This window comes from Ursus americanus, chromosome 20 (assembly GCF_024610735.1).
Source record: "Ursus americanus isolate L20-20 chromosome 20, mUrsAme1.1.p, whole genome shotgun sequence".
Classification (NCBI taxonomy): domain Eukaryota; kingdom Metazoa; phylum Chordata; class Mammalia; order Carnivora; family Ursidae; genus Ursus; species Ursus americanus.
Window position 1 is genome coordinate 38,495,075 of NC_142146.1, and position 25,566 is coordinate 38,520,640.

Here is a 25,566-nt window from a genome sequence, read left to right on the forward strand (position 1 = left end):
TGTGTGTGTTTTCAGTATAGGAATTAAAGAAAAGAGCAAAGCAGAACGTTAAAGATTATCCAAAAACCCCATCATTGTGCCATTATTTTTTATCATATGTAAACATCCTTCCGACATTTCTATATAAAATATGGAACTACTTTATTTTTTTAAGATTTTATTTACTTATTTGACAGGGAGAGAGACAGCGAGAGAGGGAACGCAAGTAGGGGGAGTGGAAGAGGAAGAAGCAGGCTCCCAGCGGAGGAGCCTGATGCGGGGCTCGATCCCAGAATGCCAGGATCATGCCCTGAGCCAAAGGCAGATGCTTAACGACTGAGCCACCCAGGCCCCCTGGAACTACTTTAAATGCAAATTTAATCTTTCTCCATTCTTTTTCCTCTTCTCACTCCTGCTGTCACCGCTCCTGAAGAGGCTGGCCAGCTTCATCAGATGTGATCAAGGTACAATTCGTGTACAGGTGTGAGTATGGGGGCCAGGAGACCTCTCTCCCCGAAACTTCCTCCCTGTCTGCTCACTTCGCCTGAGATTCTGAAATTTTTAAAAAGGAGAATACAGCTCTTTATTCTATAATTACAAAAGTAGTTTAAAGCATAGTCTCCTGGAAGAAGCAGTAAAGTAATGTGTGGCCTTTCATGTATGCTCTTCCATTTGATCCTGACAACCTTATGAGGTGTAGGTATTATTACTTCCAGTATTACAAGTGAGATCCAGAGAGGTCGGCTACCCAAGATTGCATAGCTGGTGAGATAGAAACCTAGCATTGCATCTTGGATTTTGTCAGGTTTCAAGCTCATTGGAAGGCAAGAGGGTGCAGGGTACTGAGAAGGAAGTCTGGGGCTGCTGCCTTGTTAGGGCAGAAATGCTGGCTTGAAGGGTTGGCATCTTCAACAACCCATGGCCCATTTACTGGTCTGTGAGAATGGTCTTTGGAACATAGGAACAATAGTGGTATTTCAGGGCTGGCAGAAACACATATGCTTTAAAAAGACTGCCTAGGTGTAGAGTTTAGTATATGTGTTAAAATGCAGCCCTACCATCTGTGTCTTTGAGGCTCATTTTGGAATGTAATGATGTGCTGCCTTATTTTAGATTTTTTTAAATATAAAAAATTAAAAGAAAATTTTATTTTAATTCCAGTTAGCATACAGTATTGTGTTAGTTTCAGGTGTATAATAGAGTGATTCAACAATTCATACATAACCCAGTGCTCATCACAAGTGCAGTCCTTAATCCATCACCTGTTTTACCCATCGTCCCTCCCACCTCCCCTCTGGTAACCATCACTTTGTTCTGTATAGTTAAGAGTCTGGTTTTTAGTTTATTTTTTTTCTCATATGTTTTGTTTCTTAAATTCCACATATGAGTAAAATCATACTGTATTTATCTTTCTCTGACTTATTTTGCTTAGCATTATACTCTCTAGCTCCGTCCATGTTGTTGCAAATGGCAAAATTTCATTCTTTGTTATGGCTGAATAGACACACATCACATCACATCACATCTCCTTTATCCATTCATCTATCAGTGGGTACTTGGGTTGCTTCTATATCTTGGCTATTGTAAATAATGCTGCAATAAACGTAGGGGTGCGTGTATCCCTTCGAATTAGTATTTTTGTATTTTGGGGGTAAATACACACTAGTGCGATTACTGGATTGTTGGGTAGTTCTATTTTCGACTTTCTGAGGAACCTCCATACTGTTTTCCACAGTTTGCATTCCTACCAACAGTGTGTGAGGGTTCCTTTTTCTCCACATCCTTGCCAATGCTTGTTTTTTCATGTGGTTTTGACTTTAGCCATTCCAACAGGAGTGAGGTGGTTTTGATTTGCATTTCCCTGATGATGAGTGATGTCGAGCATCTTCTCACATGTCTGTTGGCCATCTGGTTATCTTCTTTGGAGAAATGTCTGTGTCTTCTGCCCATTTTTAATTAGATTATTTATTTTTTGGGTGTTGAGTTCTAGCAGTTCTTTTTTTTTTTTTTTTTTTTTAAGATTTTATTTATTTATTTGACAGAGACAGCCAGCGAGAGAGGGAACACAAGCAGGGGGAGTGGGAGAGGAAGAAGCAGGCTCCCAGCGGAGCAGAGAGCCCGATGCGGGGCTCAATCCCAGAACTCTGGGATCATGACCTGAGCTGAAGGCAGACGCTTAATGACTGAGCCACCCAGGCGCCCCCTATCAGTTCTTTATATATTTTGGAGACTGACCTTTTATTGGATATATTATTTGCAGATATCTTCTCTCATTCAGTAGGTTGCCTTTTAGTTTTGTTGATTGTTTCACACTTTGCTGTGCAAAAGCTTTTTAATTTGATGTAATCCCAATAGTTTATTTTTGTTTTTATTTCCTTTGCCTCAGGGGACCTGTCTAGAAAAATGTTGCTGTGGCTGATGTCAGGAGAAGTTAATACTGCCTGTGCTCTAGGATTTTTATGGTTTTGGCCGCCTGTTTAGGTCTTTAATCCATTTTGAGTTTATTTTGTTGTATGGTGTAAGAAAATGGTCCAGTTTCCTTCTTTTGCATGTTGCTGTCCAGTTTTCCCAGTGCCATTTGTTGAAGACTTTTTTTCCCCATGGGATATTCTTTCCTGCCTTGTTGAATAGGTTTGATTTTTAAACCTCTGTAGCAAGGATGAACTCTCAGGCCTCAAAATTTAGGTGTGTATAAAATATCTTTATTTTTCTACATCAGCATAGTTTCTATTATTAGTAGCCGTATAGAGGAAGACTTTTCTAGCCATACAGGGTAAAACAGTCATTTAAGGCTGAACTCAGTTATCTTCTTCTTTGGGTGGTATTTAAGTTTTTGGAAATTTCATTGTGTCATGGCATGGATTTGAGGGTAGTGAGTTTAGTTCAGGACTGTTGTTTGTCTGACACTGGCTTCTGGTGAGACTTAGGTTCCTGTGTGGATGTCCCTTTCTGCTGATATCTGCAGAAGTGTCTGAATTCCCAATTGTCTGTAGTCCATGTGGTGTCCCTTCATTAAGATCCTGAATCCTGAGGGTTCCTTGCTGGCTCAGTTGGTAGAGCATGCAACCCTTATCTCAGGATGTGAGTTCAAGTTGCACCTTGGGTGTAGAGGTTACTTAAAAATAAAATCTAAAAAAAAAAAAAAAAATCTGAATCCCCTTCAAATCCACCTGGCTTAGTAGTGGAATGGTGGAGGGTATGTGGTAGGGGGATTGTAGAAGAGTTAGTTACTTTTGAGCAATTTTACCCCATTATACATGAGATTGCATGTCTCTCCCCAGTTCCCACTCCTCCATGGAACACTTTCTGGATCACTTGGGTATACAGAAGCCTCTCTCTCATCTGTTAATTCTTTGTATACAGACCACACCATCTGCCCTGTGACACCTCTTATAACATCTTAAAAATGATCTTAAGATCATTTTAACATCTTTTAACATTGTTTTCTGAATTTTAGTGATTGTACACATAATACTAACATTGCTATTTAACTTTCTATTTGTGTTTCTCACACATCCCGCCCTCTCCCCACCACCACAACTCGTTTGTAAGTTCCTGGAATGCCCAGACCAGATATTAAATGTCTTGATGCTCTTCTCAACTGCTTAGCATTGGGCTAGAAGTGTAGGTGGTCCTCAGTAAATATTGGCTGAATGAACAAATGAAATTTTTTGAGTACAGAAAATAAATCTATTTTATATCTCAACATAGTGTTGAACCCCGAGTAGTCATAAACTATTTACTTCATTTGATTGAATTGAGAGTCACTTTGTTATTTCTACATGTATTTCCAGTGCCCAAGGAAGCCTAGAACAACGCTTCCTAAATGCAAATGAGTTAAGGTTTTGATTACAATCACCTAAGAGGGGTGCCTGGCTGGCTCTGTTGGTAGAGCATGGGACTCTTGATCTTGGGGTCATGAGCATGAGCCCCATGTTGGGCATAGAGATTACTTTAAAAAATAAATAATAAAGAAAAAAATGAAGCTTTAAAAAATTAAAATCAGCTGGGAGAATTTTATAGCATAGGGAAGATAAAATGAGTATAATTACATGCATGGCATGTCAGAGATAGGATATAATACAAAGCCAGAAAAATCAAAGACCTGGCAAGTAGTATTTGTGATGGCAATTGTTCAAGAGGATGTTAGCAAACAGTGGGTAGATGACTCTAATTCACTTCTCTGAGGCTAAGAGAGAACAACTATACTGAGCAGATGATTCCCCTGAGCTTGTACCTGGTAGGATTTTAATGATTTTCTGTGCTTGCATTCAAATAACAAATTTTTATTGAGTACCACCTATGGGTAAGCAATGTGTTGGACACTCAATATTCAGAGATGATCTGAGAAAAGTGTTTCGTACATCCCCAAATGCGTAGTCCTTGATGGAGGACAGAAGATATAGTGTGCACACTGGCATTCACCAGAGTGTTAAATGACTTTCTTTGGCATTGCTGAGGGATGTAGCTGCTTGGTCTGAGGGAACTGAGGAAGACTCCACAGGGAAATGGTATTTACCTGGATCTGGAATGATTACCAGGAATTTGCAGGGTGAGGAAAGGCTAAAGGGAATTCTAGGAAAAGGGCATGTGCAGAGGGTTGGTATTAAGGGGTAAGTAACATGTACAGGATCTGCTCAGTGTGACTGGAGCACGTGGTATGGGCAGGGGTGGTATCTCATGATATAGGGACATTCCATTAGATACCAGCTTGGATTTATTCTAGTAGTACAGAAAGTTTATCTCCTCCAGTTTTCAAAATTATTATTATTTAAAGATTTATTTATTTGAAAGAGAGAGAGTGTGAGTGGGGGGAAGGGGCAGAGGGAGAGAATATCCAAGCAGACTCCTGCTGAGCTTGGAGCCTGACACGGGGCTCGATCCCAGGAGCCATGGGATCAGGACCTGAGCCGAAACCAAGAGTTGGATGCCGAACTGACTGAGCCATGTGGGTGCCCCTTCAAAATTATTTTTAACTGTCATGTAGGAATGGTTAAATGTGAATCTTCACTTTTTTCCTTCTTTCACTTGTCTCTTATAAAAGTAATATATGATCATTGAATAAAATATGCAGCTATATAGAAAAAAATTCAATCACCCATAATCTTGCTACCCTCATCCCCCAAATTGCTCCTGTTACCAGTTTTATGTATAGCATCTCCTGTTCATTTTTAAAATACCTTTAAATGTAGTTTTTAAAAAATTATGTCCTGTTTTTTGCTTATAAATGAATTCCTTATCTCTGAATATTTCAGGCATACTTATTTTAAAGTTTCTTTCATGATTTCCAGTTTGGAAGTCTTTTACTGTCTTCCATCATGATGGGTTCTTATATGATTTGTAATGTTTGTGAGCTTATCTTCAGCATATTTTCTTTAGTGGAGTTCAGTGTATTCTCTAGGTGGTGGAGTTGTGCCTATGGGGCGGTTTTGCTTCTGCCTGCCAGATCCATATGGTTTCATTGGTTTTTTAGGTTCCTGCAGTAAGGTGATGTAAAATTCAGAACTCACACTCACACGCAGGGCAGATTTGGAATTCTGATTTCTCATGCGTACCTTTTCTCTATATAGAGTCTATGTTGAGCATCCCTCTTTACAGAGAGGATGGCCCCTTCCTGGTTTCCGGCTTTATATTCTACTTCTGGGTTTCTGCTGTGTTCAGTCTGAGGTTTCAACTCCTGTCCCTTGAGATGTGAATGTGGACCTGCTGTTGCCACTTCATTTCTGGTACCAGGAGATTTCTTTTGCTTGCTTAGGCTTAGATACATATTGAAAAAAGTTAAAGATTCCTATTTTATCCAAGATTTTTTTTTTTAAGAGGGAGAAAGTGGGGGAGAGAGGGAATCTTAAGCAGGCTCCATGCCTAGCACAGAGCGCAGTGCAGGAATCGGTTTCACAACCCTGAGATCATGACCTGAGCTGAACTCAAGAGTCAGATGCTGGACCAAGTGAGCCACCCAGGTGCCCCTTATCCAACATTTCTATGTGTTTGAAACAGGTGGAAGAACTTGCCTATTGCCTTTATCATCTTGGCTGTCCACTCCTTGTGCAGATATATACTTTAAACAAAGCTGGGAATATATTACACATATTGATAATCCCCTTTATTTTAACCTGATAATATATTGTGATTTTTTCCTCATATTCTTTGAGAACATTACTTTTAATGACTGCCTGACTTTTATAAGAGTATGCTATATTTTATGAAGCAAATCCTCTATTTTTAGAAATTTAGCTTGTTTTAGTTTTTCCATTATTATAAGTAATGATGAGATGAACATATTTACACCAATATCTCTGCTGATTTTAGCTTGTTTCTGTAGAATAATTCCTACAAGTGGAATCCCTTCATCAACATTTTTGAGACTTTGGTCCTGTTGTTACTAAATTATCCTGCAGAAAATTTGTTTCAATTTGCACCCAGTACAGTGGGTTTCTATATTTCCTGGAACTATTGCTCCAGCTGGTTCTTATCCTTTAAAAGGATGGATGCTAATTTTCTGGGCAAAAAAATGGTATTTCATTATTATTTAACTTCCACTTGGGTTAGTGGCTGTTTTATTTTTTTAAAGATTTATTTATCTATTTTAGAGAGAGAGAGAGCATGAGTGGGAAGGGCAGAGGGAAAGGGAGATAGAATCTCAAGCAGTCTCTGCACTGAGCATGGAGCCTGATGTGGAGCTCCGTCTCCAGACCCTGAGCTCAGGAACTGAGCCAAAACCAAGAGGCAGAGGCTTAACCGATGGCACCACCCAGGCGCCCCTAGTGGCCATTTTAAAAGGATGTTGTCAGTTTAGAAAATTCTCTTCATCATGTGAGGCTAGAGTGGCTACCAACTTGTCCTTTTTTGTTATTTGCTATTCCCCTACTGCCTTCTAAGGAGGTTGGATCTTTGCGGTGAAGGTGTGTTTGGTGACAGGGTGGTGGGTGAAAGAGTGCAAACTGCAGAAGTGAGCGAAGAGTTGAATTGCTCAACACAAGAAAAGTGGTGGGGGTGAAGGTTAAGGAAAGAAATACCCTGGAGAATGGGAGGCTGAAACCTAAAGAGGGTGGTCTGGGAATTTTGTCAGTGAAGGAGGTGCTATTGCAGAGAGGAGTTTGGGGAAAAGATGGTGGTAATTAAAGGAACATGTGCAGAGTTTTGTCCAGTTGGTGGGCAATGTAAACTTTCTTCTCCACCTCCACAAAATCTTAAGTAAAATATTTCTCATTAAATGCATTGTTGGCTGTTTGAGGATATATGTTTAAGTTGATGGACACAGAGTAAGAGCCAAGTACCGGGTAGGGAAAGTTAGGGAGGGCAGAACCCCCTGAAGTAGCCCTCACAAAACACCGGAATACTGGACTAAGGTAGTGACAAGTGAAGATGGAGAGGAGGGGGTATTCCAGAATTTGGAGGTAGGATTTGGTGGTGTTATGGTTTTTTGTAGGGAGAGGGTAATGGAGTCACCCTTGCAGTTTGGGAAACTGCATACATAGGAGATGTCTCGGATGACTGGGACCAACCTTGGGAAGAAAGGTCCCTGTTTCCAGGCTTATAACTGGGGGTGTGGATGCTAGTGCTTTTGAATGGATGACATGGGCCCAGAAGGTGCTGCTGTCAGAAAGTGTCTTCCCTATTTTTCCTGTTCTCCTATAAGTTCTGGAGTCCTGGTATAGCTCAGAGAATGGAGAGGGATTTATATTAACTAGTGTTGGTCTTCTCAAGTGATCATGTTGAGTAGGCCTTTGAGCTAACTTTAATTTAGTTCAGGAAAATAAGGATTATAATTTGAGAGTTGAGGAAATTTTATAGCTTTACAATTTATTATTCAGACTTTCTGTGTCCTTATTCGCTTTTGACTCATTAAACTATCAGCAAACATCCCCTACAGTAGTTGTGCTCTTGTTAATTTCTTCCTTTACGTCTAAAGCTATACAACCTGTGGCATATAAACATTAATGCCAGTGTGTCTTAATTTTGACTGTATTTGTCTTCAGTGGTGTTTACTGTGAGTCCTTTTTTGATGTAAATACTCTTACCCAGCATTGGCAAAGATTTGTCCTAGAACTCTGAGCACAGCATTTTACTCCTGTCTAGATGCCTGTTCTGTCATCTGTGGAGAAGTGTGGACTGGATTTTATAAATGTGATAAATCATTAACTTCACTGTGTCTCAGTTTCTTTGTTGGGAGACCAATACCTAATAAGGGGTTAAAGAGGTAAAATGGATGCTTGGAAAGTGTAAAATACTCGATAAATATAAAGTGCTGTTTAATTTTTCTAACGCCAAGATTCTGGTGTGAGAAAATTTCCAGAGCTGGTAGTGGGCACTGCCTCCTTCCATTCTCCACAGCTAAAGGTGCAGATACCTCCTAGCGCTTGGGCAGATACCTAGTTGCATTCTGGAGTTGTCCATCTCCTGGGAGTAGGACCGGCTCTGACCTGTCATGTTCGGCTAGTAGAATCCTTCTGTGGTAGCATGCAGACTGTTAAAAGAGTGATAAAACCATAGACTCCCTAACTGTTGTACTCTTTAAGAAAACTGTGGTGATAGTGTTGATTCTTTGTAATATGGCATCCTTTGCATTTGTTGGAAAATACCATTTTTTGGTGCTAATGATTTTTAACCATAATTGATAGAAATTTAGGATTTTATGGGTCATTGGAAATACACACACACATACATATGATAATTCCTTCCTTTGTCAGTTAATAAAGAGGGTCAGGGTTGATTTCTGCAGGTTGTAAATAAAACACTGAAACACCGTTTTAAATTATGTGCAAAGTGAAACACTTCAAATTTTAATCAGTGTGTGCTTTGGAGGTTAAAGTTCAAACCCTGACCCGGAAACACCCTGGGTAGGACTCCTCTGCTCACTTGAACACAAGTTGGACAAGAATGTCTGTATTGCTGTGAATCATTTACATGGAAATTCTTGGGTGGAAATGGGGGGAACGACTTATAAACTAGGAAGTGATGCCCAGATTATTCCAGAGCTCTTGGAAGTGACTCACAGCTTCCTGTTCTCTGACAGCTCTTTGGTGTTTGTGTTGAGGCATTTATTCTGAATGAAATATTTGGCAATATAGGCAGTTACAGTCTGGGAAATTACCTCCCTAATGTATAATTTTCAGTGACTAAATAATACATAGAAAATAGGAGCAAGGTACTTTTGTAGAGACAGAAAAAAATGTAATGTAAAGTAATTCATATAATTCTCACAAAGCTCACTTAAATCCTTCCATTCATTCCCTGAGTTTCTAGGAAGACAGATCACACATAGATAAATTAAAACAGTGTTTTCAGGAGTTGAAACTCTGAGGCACTTTATTTTACAACCTGCAAAAACCAACTCTGGCCCTCTTTCTTAACTGATCTGTCCCTGATCCTCTTTATTAACTGTCCACACTTCACCCTAATTCTGTGCTGGAAAGCCAGGTTCTAGGGCAGCTTCTAATAGGAAATCGTCACAGGGTGTCTAACTTGGATGTATGGAGACCACCACCATGAAGTATAACTAAAGGTCTGGACTTGGAAAACTCCCTGGGCATGGATCCCACTCTGCCACTTATTGTGAAGCTTGGGGCATCAATTTCTTTACTGTAAAATGGGAGTTGGTACCAACCTCAGGGAGGTTGTAGTAGTACCAACCTCGGAGTTTCTGTGTAGATTGAGACAATATATGTACTACTTAGAACAGTGCTTGGCCTATGGTGAGCACTCATGAATGTTTATTACTGTCAGAGGGGGAAGGGAAGTCTCCCTTGCCTTTTTGGACTGCTGTTGTGTATGAGTGCTCTGTTTTGTGATTTCTTTGGCTGGAGAGTTTGGGGGAGACTTTATGAGTCCTGTTTCTATGACCTTCAGGTGTTCTTAATTGGGTGGGATGAGTTCAGTTCAGGAGAAAACTATTAGAGTAGCATGCTTGTATTTCCTTGGGAGTTAGATTTCAACCTTGGTTTTTGCTTCATGCAAACATAGAGATTGTGCAGAAGGCAAATGAACCTAGGACAAAGAGATTCTCTACAGCTGTGGGTCTTCTTGGTATCCCCTGACCACAGGGTTGGGCATGTGGCCTGAGCTCTGCCAATCAGACTGACATCCTGGGGATTAGACTGTCATCCATGGCTAGTGATGGTTGAGGCATCTGGAGACAGAGCTCTAAACGCTCTAAAAGTTTCCACTGTGGAGCTCCTTAGAACTGCCTGGCGCCTGTCCTTCCAGAGCCTGCTTGTTCAGCCCTCCCTGACTGTTTGAGCCAGCATGTTCCAGTGTGTTCCTTTTTTGGCAGATTTTGCCAGAATCAGTTTTTGTTGCTTACAATGAAAATATCTTAACTGGCACAAATACCAAGGAGGCAGATTAAATATGTTCATTGTCAGTAAATAAGGGGATACAGATGAAGCTAAGAGTCTTGGAAATCATAGAAAATTCCTTTTTGGAGAGTATGGCTTACAGTGAGAAGATCACTGGTTTTCTGAGGTGCGTAAGGAGTGAATTATTGACCTATTTGAATGGAAAAAGGAAGAGTCCTTTAGGCTGGACAGCATTGGCCTGCTCCAAAAAGAAGGTGTAGCATGCGGGCATCTTTGGAGATGGAGGGGGTTATTTTTCACGTCAGAAGTTGAAATTACCAGTAGGCAAAAAGACAAACCCATTTTATTTAAAGAAGATATTCTTCATTGTGCTTTATGGTGTAGTGCCCATAACTAACAATTTGTATTATAGCTTCAACATTAGGGCTGATTTTAAAAAAAGAAAGATATATTTGCAATAAACTGAAGAACTATGATGCTCTTTTGCAGAAGGATTTAGAAACAATTACTAAATATATTAAAGTTATTTTTTTAAAAGGCTTTCAGAGGAGTGACATCTTTTAAATAAGATCACTCACCATTATTGTCACCAAAAGGTTAAAAGTGGAGTTTTTGAGTATTTATGTTGTATTGTATCATCTTATCATCGTAACATTTTTAATTATAGAAGAAATATAAGATATTCCATTGTTCTCAAAAAACTTAAAAATTAGCTAAGGTGCTGTTATTCAACATAGATACTTAGAAAACAACTCAGTTTTGTCAGAGTGAGCGTTCTCTAGGTAGACCACTAAGAATTTTCTCCCTTACCTGGAATTTGCATCTTTCTGTGACTATTCATTTTTCAAGGTCCAGTTCAAATAGTACCTCCACTGTAAAGTCTTCTTGGAAGACTGGAAGCAGTCAGAAGATTCTTCCTTTCCTACGAATTTCATTTTAGCGTGCATTATAGTTCTGGAGGTGGCATCCTAGTTTTTGAGGGCTGACTCTTCGGTAGAGGCTATGTCAGGGGCCATGCTGGGAAGGGGACCCAGAGGCAACTCAGGGCCCTGTGGGAAAGAGCTGGGATTAGTGAGTGACATCTCCAATGGGTGAGGGAGTCTCATGTGTTTGTCATTGCTGTCATCTATGGTTTATTGACTCCCTTACTAGATTGTAAATTCTTTGAGAGCTGGTTCTGTGTGTTTGTCACCATTAGATTGCCTCCAACACTTGGAGCAACACCTAGCACCCTAGATGTTCTCAGTAAACATGTGCTGAGATGAAATGAGGCCAATGAAGAAATTCATGGTGGAATTTGAGCTCCGCTTGGAGGACATGTGAAGAATTGGATGTGGGAGAATAGAGTTTCTCAGGACAGGAAATGACATGAAGGAAAGTTAAGAGACAATTAGGAAGAGGCCTTGGGAGAAAGAGAAGGTAGAGTGAGTACCAAAAATACTGGTAGAGTGAGAAAGAATTGTTAACAGGGAAGGATTAGAGTCGAGACGAATAGGTTTATAGCTAAAAATTATTGAGGATATAATCTGATGAAGGCAATTGAAGTCTAGTTTAGGGAATAACAACAACAACAAAAAAACAAAACAAGGAAATTTAGTTATGGAGTACATCAGCTTTTGGAATGTTTTCTTCCTCTAGAATTTAAAAATAGAGAATAATTAAGTAGCTTTATAATTTTGAATAGCAATATAGTGACATGTCATGGAATTACTATAAACTGGAAAGCCAAAACAATAATAAAAACAGCAAATAAATTTGCTAAAGAAACCTGTTGTTTCTAATGTTCCTACTTAAATTTTGTTTCAGGCCAATTTCTTTGAGAAGCCATATGTAGATTAGATATCTAATCATGTATAAAAATGCTATTAAAGACTAGATGGAGGGGTGCCTGTCTGGCACAGTCAGAAGAGCATGTGACTCTTGATCTCATGAGTTTGAGCCCCATACTGCATGTAGAGATTACTGAAAAATAACTAAATAAATAAATTAAAAAAGCCCAAAAAACTGGATAGTGAGTTTTGTTTTTTCGGCCTCATTTATTCCTGAATTCCTGTCTGCCATACATCTTTCTTATTCCCTTTGTACTTTGGAAGCACATTATTGTGCCACACAGCAAATTATTGAGGGTCCCATGGAGGTCTAGGTCAAGACCTAGAAAAAATTGAAAATTGATTGACCTTTTTGAAAATTGAACTAACTTATAGGGACTTTGATATTTGGGGAGACCTGCTTTTGGTGAGCTGTTGGATAAAGCTACAAACATCTTGGGTGTCTGTTATTTTTACTGTCAGGTGTTAGGTAAATTTCTTTTTTTTCCCCTCTACCTGCAATGCATTAGTAATATCCTGATTTTAACAATTTGTTGACTCTATTTATTATTGCAGCTAGATTGCCTGCCCTGCCTCACAACAGAAAGACCTGCCATTCCTCATAATATATTACTACTCAGTTTGTCATCTTTAATAAGAAATGAATTAGGAGAAATGAGAAGGGTCTTTCTGGATATAGAGACGGGGGAAAAGGTACAAAGAAGCCACAAGTCCGGAGGCCTTTAGGCTATGAACATAGTCTTTAGTGCTGTGGGAGCAACCATAAACTGACTTCTGTACTTCACTGATGCACTGAATTTCTGGGGTTAGGTGTGGTGGTGGTGGTGGTAAAATACAAATTATGACAAAAATCAATGATACTGTAATAGTGTTGTGTGGTGACAGATGGTAGCTACACTTTTGGTGAGCATAGCATTAACATATAGAGATGTTGGGTCATGATGTTGTACATCTGAAACTGATGTAACATTGTGTGTCAACCATACTGAAGTAAAAAAACTAAAAATGGGGGCCAGGGTGGCTCAGTCGGTTAAGCGTCCAGCTCTAGATTTCAGCTTGGGTCATGATCTCAGGGTCGTGAGATTGAGCTCCATGTTGGACTCCGTGCTGGGTGTGGAGCCTGCTTAAGATTCTCTCTCTCCCTCTCCCCCTTCCCCCCCAAAAAACTAAAAAAATTATGACAAAAATAATGCTTCTTACTTAGATGTAAACTTAGAAAATATAATTATGATTAATTTTCTTTACTAATTCAGAATGTTCAAATATTTTCTATCATTTGAGGAATTGACCCCCCTTTTGTTTTCTTTTTATAAACTATGTCTGTATATCAGTTTGAACTCTTTGTTGCAGGCAACAGAAACCCAGTTTAATTGGTTTTTTTTTTAAAGATTTTATTTATTTGTTCGACAGAGATAGAGACAGCCAGCGAGAGAGGGAACACAAGCAGGGAGAGTGGGAGAGGAAGAAGCAGGCTCATAGTGGAAGAGCCCGATGTGGGGCTCGATCCCATAACGCCGGGATCACGCCCTGAGCCGAAGGCAGACGCTTAACCGCTGTGCCACCCAGGCGCCCCTAATTGGGTTTTTAAAAAATTGTTTCAAGTAACTTAAGTATCAAGGTTTTAGCCCAGTGAGATTTTGCATTCAACCATTCTGGGTCACATTTTCTCTTCATCCACTGGCTCTGCTTTCTGCTGTGTTGGTTTTGGCTTCATTTTTAGCCCCCAGGTCTTCCCCTCCTGGAGGCAAGATGCATGCAGCTGTTCCCGCCTCTACATCTTCATGAAAAACTGATCCAGCGGAGTCTGTGGGACTTTTATTATAGAAAGTTCCACAAAAGCTTTTTTTATGTCTCATTGGCTCCAACTGAATTACATTCCTGTCCCTAAACCAAATCCCTTTGACCAGAAAATATGATGTGCTGATTGGCTTGGACCTAGAGCTTCACTCAAATGATATGCATGGATTATATGGAATGAGTGGAACTCCCAAGCTAAAATTGGTGCTGTTACTAGAAGAAGGGAAATAGTTACTGGAGAAGAAAACAAAGCATGTTCAGAAAATGATACTTGAAGTTTTGATGATATTATAACATTTTAGAATAGCAACTTTGTTAACAGTGGTGTGTTGAATTTTCTCGGAGAGCCAGAGAAGTCATAAAGTGGGGGTGGGGGGGGTGGGAGGTGGGAGTGGGGGAGAGTAGATGGGATATAAATAATAAGTGAGAAGGGAAAGATCCTGGGATAATGGCCAGATTCAGTTACCTGAGCTAGGAATCTGATTAGTGGTCTCCTGACCTGCTGGCTCCTCTTCTCTCAAAGGAGCTGTCACTTGGAAATATCCCTTACTGGGATCAGGGATGTGGTGAGTGGTGCATAACTGAGGTTGGGTTTTGACACGTTAAGAGACTAACGTGTCTTCTGGCTCTTAGAATGAGCTAATTTGATGGGAGTGTTTCTAGAGAAACATAGAGTGTTTCCAAGTTCCTTTGAAAGGCCAAGTGAAGTGACATGGAATTAGAGAGATGTAGAAGCAAAGTTAATAGACCAGAGTTCTAGTCTGACACACATCGTGCTTTATAAGAATTCAAATTGTTTGCAAAATTTGAAAATAAAATTTCACATGAAAATACCGATATCTGGGGTGCGTGGCTCAGGTGGTTAAGCATCTGCCTTCAGCTCAGGTCATGATCCCAGGGTCCTGGGATCGAGCCCGCATCAGGCTCCCTGCTCAGTGGAGAGACTGCTTCTTCCTTTCTCTCTCTCTCTGCCTTTCCCCCTGCTCATGCTTACTCTCTCTCTCTCTCTCAAATAAATAAAATCTTAAAAACAATAAGGATTTCTGGTTTCTCTTTAAAAATCAGAAGATTTGGCAACCTTGGTCCTGATTCCTGTGGGCAACAGTCCTCTGGAGCTCAGCAGTGGCTTCCCCTTCAGAACCTGGCTGGCATCCTGGACATATCAGGAAAAGGCTAAAGGCTGGGGAGTCAAATATAAGAGCCTCCATCCTCCTCTAGGACTTTGGGGACCAGGAAGAATTTTCATGGACTGCTGGGTAGAAGTGGTACCGAGCTCAGGTCCATGGGGCATCATTGGTTAGCAGGTCCCAAGAAGAACTGATTCCCACTTGATAGACTGTAATTTCCTTCACTTTACAAATTAGCTATACTCACTCGATGTTGAATTTGGAGAGAGCTTGAGGCTTCAGGAAAATACTAGGGACTAAGTCTTCCTCTTTCTTTTTGCTTTCTTTCCCTTTCTTTCTTTCTTTCTTTCTTTCTTTCTTTCTTTCTTTCTAGATTTTATTTATTTATTTAACAGATAGAGACAGCAAGAGAGGGAACACAAGCAAAGGGAGTGGGAGAGGGAGAAGCAGGCTTCCCGCCGAGCAGGGAGCCCGATGTGGGGCTCGATCCCATGACCCTGCGATCATGACCTGAGCTGAAGGCAGACGCTTAATGGCTGAGCCACCCAGGCACCCGTTCCCCTTTCTTTCACATCCCAAATGGTCCCAATCAGTCTTCTATGGATACTCTTTTTTTTTTTTTTAAGATTTTTATTTATTTATTTGACAGAGAGACAGCCAGCGAGAGAGGGAACACAGCAGGGGGAGTGGGAGAGGAAGAAGCAGGCTCATAGCGGAGGAGCCTGATGTGGGGCTCGATCCCATAACACCGGGATCACGCCCTGAGCCAAAGGCAGACGCTTAACCGCTGTGCCACCCAGGCGCCCCTTCTATGGATACTCTTGACCTAAACTTGGATCAATAAACTCTACTTTGTATCTTTTATGCATACATTAATGCAATTTACTATTTCTCAACTAAAAAATTACTATGTGTGGCTACGCTGACATAGGGGCGAGGATTTTCCTACCTCTTGGGCAGACTGCAGTGGAGGAGCCTGTAGTTGTACCATTGGAGGCACAGTGGATACACCAGTCACCCATCTGGGGGGAGCTGAGCACAGAGTGGGAGGCAAGCTTTACACACCATCCTGCTCTGCCTAGGCCATCCCTCATCACTTTTGCACTTACTCCAGCTTTTCTTTTGGTGTTTCCAAACAGAGTTGACACTGTTTGTGGTTAGTCAGGATCAACGCAGAGAAGTCTGGAGTAAGGCCTTGTGAGAAGAGACCAGTTTTTTCCTACATGCTGACTAATTATTCAGTGAGCAGCTCTAGCTCTTCACATCCATTCATTTAGTTGCACAAATCAAGTAACATTTGAACCTCTGTATTTGGGTGACCAAATCCCATACACTGAATTGTGAAGGTCAGTTGTGGCCATAGCTTCCGTTTCAATGAGGTGTCTTTCCTTGAGAAAGTTATTCTAAGTCCTTCTATATAATCCTTTTTTTTTTTTTTTTTTTTTTTGGTCTCAATCCATTTCTGAATTCAAAATACTTGTTGACTCACCACATGCTCTTACATTGGTATTCTGGTGTGGGTCATGCTCCCCTCTGACTTCACTTTGCAGAAAGATGCTCAGGAGAAATCAGAGTTATATCGTCCCCATTTAATAGCTTGCTTTGTCCAAAGAGGGGTCAGTCTGGTATGTAGAGTAGGAGTCTAATATTTAACAAGGTCAGTGGTCTTCTAATTCATGTTTATATTAGAGGGTCCATAGACATTCCAATTCACTAGAGAAAATCTGATAAAGTAACAGGCTGATATGGAATATGAATGTTTGCTTTTTGGAAAACAAATGATGCCACTCCCAGTTGTGAAGTGTGGTTGAAAAAAGGGATTGCTGAAAATACAGAAAAATGAAAGTATTCTCCAGGTTTCCTTTAAACTAAAAAGAAAACCCTTTAATCAATTCATATTTCTTAGGTGTTTATTTTTTCACATAGTGATTTATTCCAGTGACCTTGTGATCTTTAAACTTGTAATGGGGAGCTGAAAATAGGACATAACAGGAAAAGAGGAGGGTTGTGGTGGAAGATAAGAGAATAGTTTATGAAGAAGGGGAGGAGGATATAGGATACCATAGTATACTGCAGGGCTCTGGAACCTCTGATCCTAGGCAGTTCTCCAGAGAAACACTATCAAGGCTTTTTCCATAAAAGTCAGGTATGAAAGAAATACCATATATATTTATGTTCTTTTAGGCAAATTTATTTCGACTGTGTTGCCTCATCCTGCCTGAGCAGTCAGGTCTTTCTCAGGTACCTGGAATCTGCCCCTCAGGTTCTGTTGTCTGGATTCTTAAACAGAGCAAAGGCTTGGAGGAAGCTCTTCTGTCCTGGGTCCTTAGTCTTCAGCGTCGGCCTGGGAAACGCCCATTGCTTACTCTGTGCATCCCTTCGGCAGAGATTCTGCTGCACCTTGTCTGTCCCTCTCTTTGCCACCCCTGTGGCCGCAGTCTTTCTTGCTGGCCTCCGCAGATTTTCCTCTTTCCCCACCAGGGTAATTTTCTCTCTCTCTCTGTCTTCCTCAGCTAGTGGCTTCTCAGAGATGTCCTCCTCCTGCTGCCCCATTCACAGCACATCCAGCCTAAGTAAACCCTAAGGAAGTTTGTACTTCTACCCAGGGACTCCAGGAACCACAGATTCCAGACTGGTTTTGCTTTCTGTGCTGCCAGCATTCCTAAGACAAGAGGTAGTTATTACTTTAGTTGAGGAGTGGGACTGGGAAAGGGAGGAGGTGGAAAATAAACCCAATTTGATATTTCAATAAATTATTCTGCCACAGTAATATTAACTATTTGATTGTTCAGTAGTGAAGTACTTAAAAAAATTGTTCTCCATGTCTTTGAGGGGCTTTGGGAAGTTTTCTCCTGTTCAAAGCATATTCTTGTGTTATCTTTATTATTTTATTTACTTATTATTTTTTACTGTCTGAGTTTAAAAGTTAAACAATTATGAAATATTTAAAACAAAAAATACTGAAAAGTACAGGAATAATTTAACCAATATCCATATACTTAATGCTCAGATTGAACAGATGTTAAAAATTTTGCCATAATTGCTTCAAACTTTTCTTAAAAAATTAATAGATTGAGCTTCAGCCCCCAGCTGTGCCCCTTGCCTCCCTCTCCATAGGACAACAAATATTCTGAATTTGTCATTCCCATGTTTTTAAGTTTTACCACCTATGTTTGGCAACATACACAACAAATACAACATATACAGTATTTTGTGTTTTTATAATTTACAATAATTGGTACATATACTCTGTAACCTCTAGTACTTTGCTTTCTCCAGTTACTGTGTTTTTAAGAAACAGATGTGGTTCATTTATTTAATGATGTATATTCTATTGATTAAATAATAATGTGTTCATCCGTTATTCTAAAGAAAACAGTCATTTGCTTTAAAATATAAATTTACCCTAGGATACCTGGGTGGCGCATTCGGTTAAGCATGGGACTCTTTGTTTTGGCTCAGGTTGTGATCTCAGGGTCATGAGATCGAGGCCCCTGTCAGGCTCTGTGCTCAGTGTGGAGTCTGTTTAAGACTCTTTTTCCCTGTCCCCCTCTGCACGCACATGCACAATCTCTCTCACTCAAATAAATAAATAAATCTTTAAAAAATATAAATATGCCCTTAAAATATAAATTTGTTGAGCACTGTAAGGATTTATCATTCACTCAAGGGTGAAGTGGTCATCAATCTTTTCTTTAAAACTACCTGTGATGCTTGCAGTGAGAGAATAGGGATGTTAATTAACTACACGTTAAATTTAAGAGCTTGGAAGCACTAGAAGCAGATTTGATTTTGAATCTCTCATTTTGTCTGCCTTCCTTAGGCAGGTAATCTCTGCAGCCCTCTAATTTACATTTAAGAGAGGATGCCTGTTCCATCAGTAGAACAGATAGGTAGTGAGCTGTGTGTGAGGAGGTTAACATAGATCCGGGCCCATTGAAAGCCTCAGTAAATATTTGTCATTATTTTTTATATTACTAGAGAAGGGGAAAGTAAGGGAAGAAAGGAATTTTGGAGGATAGACTAGGGGGCCAGCTGCCTCAGCTGGGTCAATAGCTACCTCAAAAACTCAGTTGATTGAAAGACATTAGAATCTTGTTGGTCTCAGGGTTGTTCCTAATGCCTGTTCTCTGAAACTGTCTAGATCCTGGAGTTTTAGATCCTGTAAATTGTAAATGGCTGCTTAGACTAATTCTGGTAAAGCTTTTAACAGTTCAGGGAGGTTAGAAATTTGAGGGAGGATAAAAGATTGGATCAAATTTCATCTAAATTGAGTTCATCCTTAGAATATACTTCCTTAAGTTTCTAAATATATATTTGGTTGTGTCAGGATATGCTTGAGAATTAGAAGAGGGGATAACAAAGGCTTTAACTGGTGAAAGAAAGTTTTTAAAATTATATGGGCTAAGAAAAAAAGCAGAGGAGGAAAGTAGTGTTGGAATTACTGAAGAAATACATGGTACACGTCAAAATCTATGGGAAGGTATATCTATCTACAGAATTCAACATAACCTGCCCTGTTGGTGGGTCTCTGGTCAGTGATCTGGCTGCCCTCTGGACTGCATTTTTCAGGACTGACTTTGAAAAACTATGCTCTTCTGAGCCGTCTCAGGCATCCAGGTAGGAATGCTTCAATGTCAGGTGTTTGGGTACTGGTTAAGTGATGGGTTCCTCATTTCTAAAATTGCAAAGCGAATTCTAATAACTGCATTTTGCAGTGTTTCAGGACTGCCAAGTTATGTGCTTGATAAATATGAGTTGATATAGCTAGAATTTTCCCCAAAAAACTTTACCAAGAATTTTACAGAGGTAGATTTCTTTTAAAATGCATATATTGGGGCACCTGGGTGGCCCAGTCCATTAAGTGTCTGCCTTCAGCTTAAGTCATGATCCCACGGTCCTGGGATAGTGCCCTGTGTCGGGCTCCCTGCTCAGTGGGGAGTCAGCTTCTCCCTTTCCCTCTGCCCTGCTCATGCTCTCACTCTCTTTCTCTGTCTCAAATAAATAAATAAAATCTTTAAAAAATATATTTTTTAAGTAATCTCTACACCCGACATGGGGCTTGAATCCCCAATTCTGAAATAAAGGGTTGCATGCTCTGTGAACTGAGCCACCCAGGTGCCCCATTTTACTATTTTAATCATAGTATTTTGCTTTGTAAGGAAAATAGGTGCTCTTATTTGGAATTGTAACATGTAGATACCGTGTGTATCGATCTTAGCATTATCAGTATTAAATAATGTGTGCCTTCAGACTACTAGTATTTATTTTATTTTTTTCCAGTGTTTTACCACAATTGCCTGTCTTATTTTCAGTTATTTTGGTTTTGGTAGGCTTATAGTCTACAAAAGTGAATGGAAATGTGTATAAGGAAAAGTAAACCCCTTTCCCACTCTGCAACCAATCTCCTGTTCCCCTAGAGTGTCAATCACTGTTACCTTTTTTTGGTATCCTTCTGGAAATGTTTTCTAACCATACAACTGATATAGCTTCCTATCCACCCCCCACTATATTTACTCTTCTGCACCTTGCTTTGTTCTTCTAAGAGTATATCTTTCGGGATGCCTGGGTGGCTTGGTTGGTTGGGTGTCTGCCTTCTGCTCAGGTCCTGATCTCAAGGTCCTGGAATCCAGTCCCGCATCGGACTCCTTGCTCAGAGGGGAGTCTCCTTCTCCCTCTGCTGCTCCCTCTGTTTGTGCTCTCTCTCTGTGTCAAGTAAATAAATAAAATCTTTTTTTAAAAAAGGTATATCTTTTTTTAAAAAAAATATGGAACGCTTCATGAATTTGTGTGTTGCTTGCACAATGGCCATACTAATTTTCTCTGTGTTATTCCAATTTTAGTGCTGATGAAACAAGCACTTAAGAGTGTATCTTGAAGATAGCCCTATATTTTTCTGTTTCTTTCATTTAAATACCAAAGGACTTGAAGCAACTTTATTACTTATAAAAATAAACCTAAAAAATAAGAAACATATTGTATTGGTAATTGGTTTGTCAATAAGGTTAAGTGCTGGTTTTGTCTGATTGTGGGAAAATAACAATAGTTTATGTAATTAACAAATCACATAAATTCAAATAGGCATGAGCAAAAAGAATAGAACCCCAGGTATATTTATCCTTTCAAATGTGAGGTCAACACAAGGACTATTAATTTGCAGCCTTTCTGTGGAGTGCAATTGGGAAAGTTGGATCACTGTGGTTTTTATTTTTGTTTTTTAAAGGATTTTATTTATTCATTTGAGAGAGAAAGTGAGAGTGAGGTCCCGGGATCATGATCTGAACCTAAGGCAATTACTTAACTGACTGAGCCACCACCCAGGTGCTCCTTGGATCACTATTTTTAAAACTTGAGGCAAGGAGTAGAAACCATTTTGAATATGGGGAAGGATATGCAGGATGACCAAAACCACAGACATTCAAAGCCAGCCGGCAGTGACAGAATTAGCATTTTAGAACTAGGGGATTATGCTTAAAAATTCTAAAAGATCTGTTTAATCTCTTTCAACACAAAATAAGTATGCCTATAAATAGTTTTAACTATAGTGAAACATTGTAAAAGTAAGAATTCAGTAAAATTTTATTATTTAATGCTAAGATGTAAGAAACTGCATCTGGGGAGTAGGATGAATTCCATTTACCCCTTTCTCAGCTCTACTACTTGCTCTCTTAAGATTTTTTTTTTTTTTTTAAACAGAGTAGAATTAAATAGTGGGCAGTGGTATATTTTTTAAAATCCAAAGATTTAGTTATACTTTGATTAGAACCAGGCCCCAGAATAACTGTAAGATTCAGAAATCGTCCTTTTGAAAGAACAGCAAAAATTCCTTAGCAGGTTGATATACAGATCACAAATGACACATGAGTCATAATACTCTTCGGAGGGCTTCCCACAGCTTAATATGATCTTTGATCAATGAAAAATTTTAATGAATAAATTGTATTTCAAAAATTATGTGCTTACTTTCTCCTTTTTGTGGACATTAGTCCTGTCTTAAGATTTTACTTTCTGACCACTTCCTGTACATTTATAAATGCTACAATTCTCTCAAACTTGAAGTGTTTATTTTACTGAAATAGTAGGGTAAACTGTAAATGAAAATTGTACAGGCTATTGAGAAACGTCTATGCCTTATATAAGCACAAGGTGTAAAAGACAGGTGTTTCTTCCCTGTACTGACTCTCTTATTGTCTGGCCCACCTATGTTGGGAAGTGGTGTTCCCGGGGGTCTGTTCCTATTTGTTCCCTTTCAGCCAGACCTCTCAGGTGTTTTCTTCTGGATAGTGTACTGCCTTTGTACTTTAGATTGCTTAGGTAAATGTTTCCACAGGGCTAATGTTCTCTTTATAACATTACTTTTTCTAGATATAAAGACCTGAAGGTAGTCTTTTCTCCAAAGATGGAAAACAGTACCACTGTCATTTCACGGGAGGAACTGGAAGAGCTACAAGAAGCATTTAATAAAATAGGTATGCTTGAGAAAAACCAAATATGGCATTGCTGTTCTGCTTGATATCAGACTTCCAGGAATGGGACAATACCTTTTATTGGTTTTATTACCACCCATTTACCCCTAGCTTTATTCCCCCTTTTTCCCCCCATCTAGGTTTCACTGAATTCTTTCTTTCTTTCTGAAAGATAAACTAAGACTGGCTTAAATTTCTAGGAGAATTGGACTTTGAATTCTTTGATAATTTCTTTGCGAGAGTAATCTGGGTTAATGAATGACAGTGTAACTGGATATGCTTAACATGATACCCTCATTACAGAGAGAAAATATAGAAACACTTCCTTGTTTATAAACTGAACTCTGGCCTTTGTGTGTTTGTCACTAACAATAACACTTTCTTACTTCAAGCAGAATATTTTAAAATCTGAATATTGTTTTTAGAGGCCATATGTCTTAATTTCCTTCTCCCTCATGCATAATTTTTAAAAAACCTTGGGGTTGTTTTTAAAGGCTGCATATCCTGTTTTCTTTCACTTTTTAAAGCCATTCAATGTTTTGTCTTTAGGACATTATCATTCGACAGCTTTGTATTTTTCTTCCCAAAACATCCCCTCATACTCTGTTGGATTGCGATTCTTCCGCACTTTGTTCCTAGGAAATCTGTGGCAAACAGGGATTTAACTTCTGTCTTTTGCTCTAGTCTGCAAAAGCATGCAAGTGAAAGGTGAGCACAGTGAAAGGACATTGGGACCATGACACCACCCCCCTGCCCTTCCCATAGTAAACTCCTTCTAGGGTACAGAAGAGCAGTCCATGAGAAACAGGCAGGTGGTAGACCGGGGAGGATATATAATGATCACAGTTGGCCTCACGCCTAGATTTCTCACAAACCTGGTGAATAATCACTAAAATTCGTATAGATGAAATGCAGTGCAGAACGAATTTTAGAGACTAATAAAAAAAAAAAAAGGAAGATTTCAGTTTAAAAAAGAAAGCTTTCCAAAAAAAAAAAAAAAAGTAAAGCTGTCAGGAAGCTCATAACTTACAAATCATTGCTATGAAGTAAAGTGAGTTGTACAAATCCCTGGGCCCTTGCACTTCTCCCTGCACAGCCATCTCCAGAGTAACTCAAACCTTCCAAATACTGTCTACATGGTGGCTGAATTAGGCTCATAGTGAATGCCTTAATTCTCATCTTTTCATTATTTTGAGGACAGTATATTTGTCAGTAGAGCATTGCATGAATATGATACGATTTCTAGAAGATTATTATTAATAATAAATTTTATAGAGTATTGTAAGTGGTGCCCAGAGTCTTTTCAAGACAAAAATTGGGCAATTACTGGAATGTTCTGCTCATTTTGAGCATTGAAACAGAGGAAGTAATAAAAATATATCTCTTAGCTTGCTGTTGCTGTTATTTTATAGTGCAGTTCGGTAGCTTGAACAAAAGTGCTACCTAAGTCTTAGTGAAATATGAATGAATTAGTAATCCCTTTTCTTTGTATAGCTTTACTCTTTATGACTCATGGACATATAATCCTGCAGTATTTATTTAATGATATTTTGAATAAATAATTCATTGATGGAACAAATCTGACAGCCAGATAATTTGCTCTTTGTGAGGGCAGTGCTAACACTAGCACAGAATGTACTAGCTTTATTGACAAGATAACTTGCCTCTTATGAACTCAGTATTCTCTATTTTTTTTAATTTAATTTAATTTATTTATTTGACAGAGAGACAGCCAGCGAGAGAGGGAACACAAACAGGGGGGGTGGGAGAGGAAGAAGCAGGCTCCCAGCAGAGCAGGGAGCCCAATGCAGGGCTCGATCCCAGGACCCTGAAATCACGCCCCAAGCCGAAGGCCGATGCTTAACAACTGAGCCACCCAGGCACCCCAAGAACTCAGTATTCTCTCTGATAATTTCTACCAAACAACTTTTCTTGGGGGCAAAGGGACATGCCCACCTAAACTAACTACATGGGATATTTTTGGGGTCTCAGGGGAGAAGTGGCAAGTTAAAATATTTGTCTTCTTTCTTTTCTTCTTCATAAATTTTGGTAAAATAGGCATAAGAAAACTTACCATTTTAATAACTTTTAAGTATACAGTTCAGTGGCATTACGTACAGATTGTTATGCAACCATACCACGATCTCTAGAACTTTTTCATCTTCCCAAGCCCACTAAATACCAACTTCTCATCTTGTATAGCCTTCTGTTTTATGTCTACATCGCATTTTGTTTATCCATTCATCTGTCAGAGGACACCTGAGTTGTTTCTACCTTTTTGCTATTGTGAATAATGTTGCTATGAGCAAGAGTATACAAATATCTGTTCACATTTCTGCTTTCAGTTATTTTGTGTATATATTCAAAAGTGGTATTGCTGGATAATATGGTAATTCTGTGTTTAATCTTTCAAGGACCATCATGCTGTTTTCTGTGGTGGCTGCACATTTTACAGTCCCATCAGCAGCGCATAAGGGTTTCAATTTCTTCAAATCCTTGTCAGCACTTACTATTTTCTGTTAAAAATTTTTTTCGTAATAGCCATCATGAGTATGAAGCGGCATCTCATTGTGGTTTTGATTTGCATTTCCCTAATGTTTTGTGATGTTGAGGATCTTTTCATATATGGATTGGACATTTGCATAACTTCTTTGGAAAAATGTCTCTTCATTTCAAGTCAGTGTCTGTTTCTTCTGCCCACTTTTTAATCAAGTTGTTTATTTTTGTTGTTGAGTTATAAGAAAGTCTTATTTCTTTTTAAACTATATTCTTTATGATAATTTAACCTAAGCCTTGATTTCCTCATCTTTAAGATTAGAATAATATTATTTACTACCTCAAGGTTGTTACAGGATTTCATGAAATAAGTTCCTAACAGGTCACGTGGCACAGAATATGTGTTTATTAAATGGTATCTATTATTTCTTGTCACATCATACCCAAGCCACAGAGGCCATAGGGATGGAGTGGAATTTAAGCACAAAGACCTATTCATCTTCAGAGCCCCAGCTCCTAAGTATTCTTATTAGTATAGCATGACGGTTAGCAGGTAAACAACTTTTCGTCAATC

The 25,566-nt window shown here is 39.3% G+C and overlaps 1 protein-coding gene and 1 pseudogene across 9 annotated transcripts in view; one reads left to right on the forward strand and one right to left on the reverse strand.

Annotated features, from left to right (window-relative positions):
• Positions 1–25,566, forward strand: part of PLS1 (plastin 1) — a 105,138-nt gene that overhangs the window by 38,961 nt on the left and 40,611 nt on the right. For 6 of the 9 annotated variants that reach the window (XM_087870256.1, XM_087870251.1, XM_087870252.1 and 3 more), the window contains one exon: positions 22,396–22,499. In XM_087870256.1, coding sequence (XP_087726382.1) covers positions 22,430–22,499 — 70 coding nt within the window. In that variant the 5' untranslated portion in view covers positions 22,396–22,429. Of the gene's footprint in view, positions 1–412; positions 444–17,543; positions 17,705–22,395; positions 22,500–25,566 lie in introns of all 9 variants that reach the window. The other 3 variants (XM_045791923.2, XM_087870254.1, XM_087870255.1) reach the window with 2 other exon arrangements.
• Positions 20,793–20,891, reverse strand: LOC123788503 (U6 spliceosomal RNA; annotated as a pseudogene).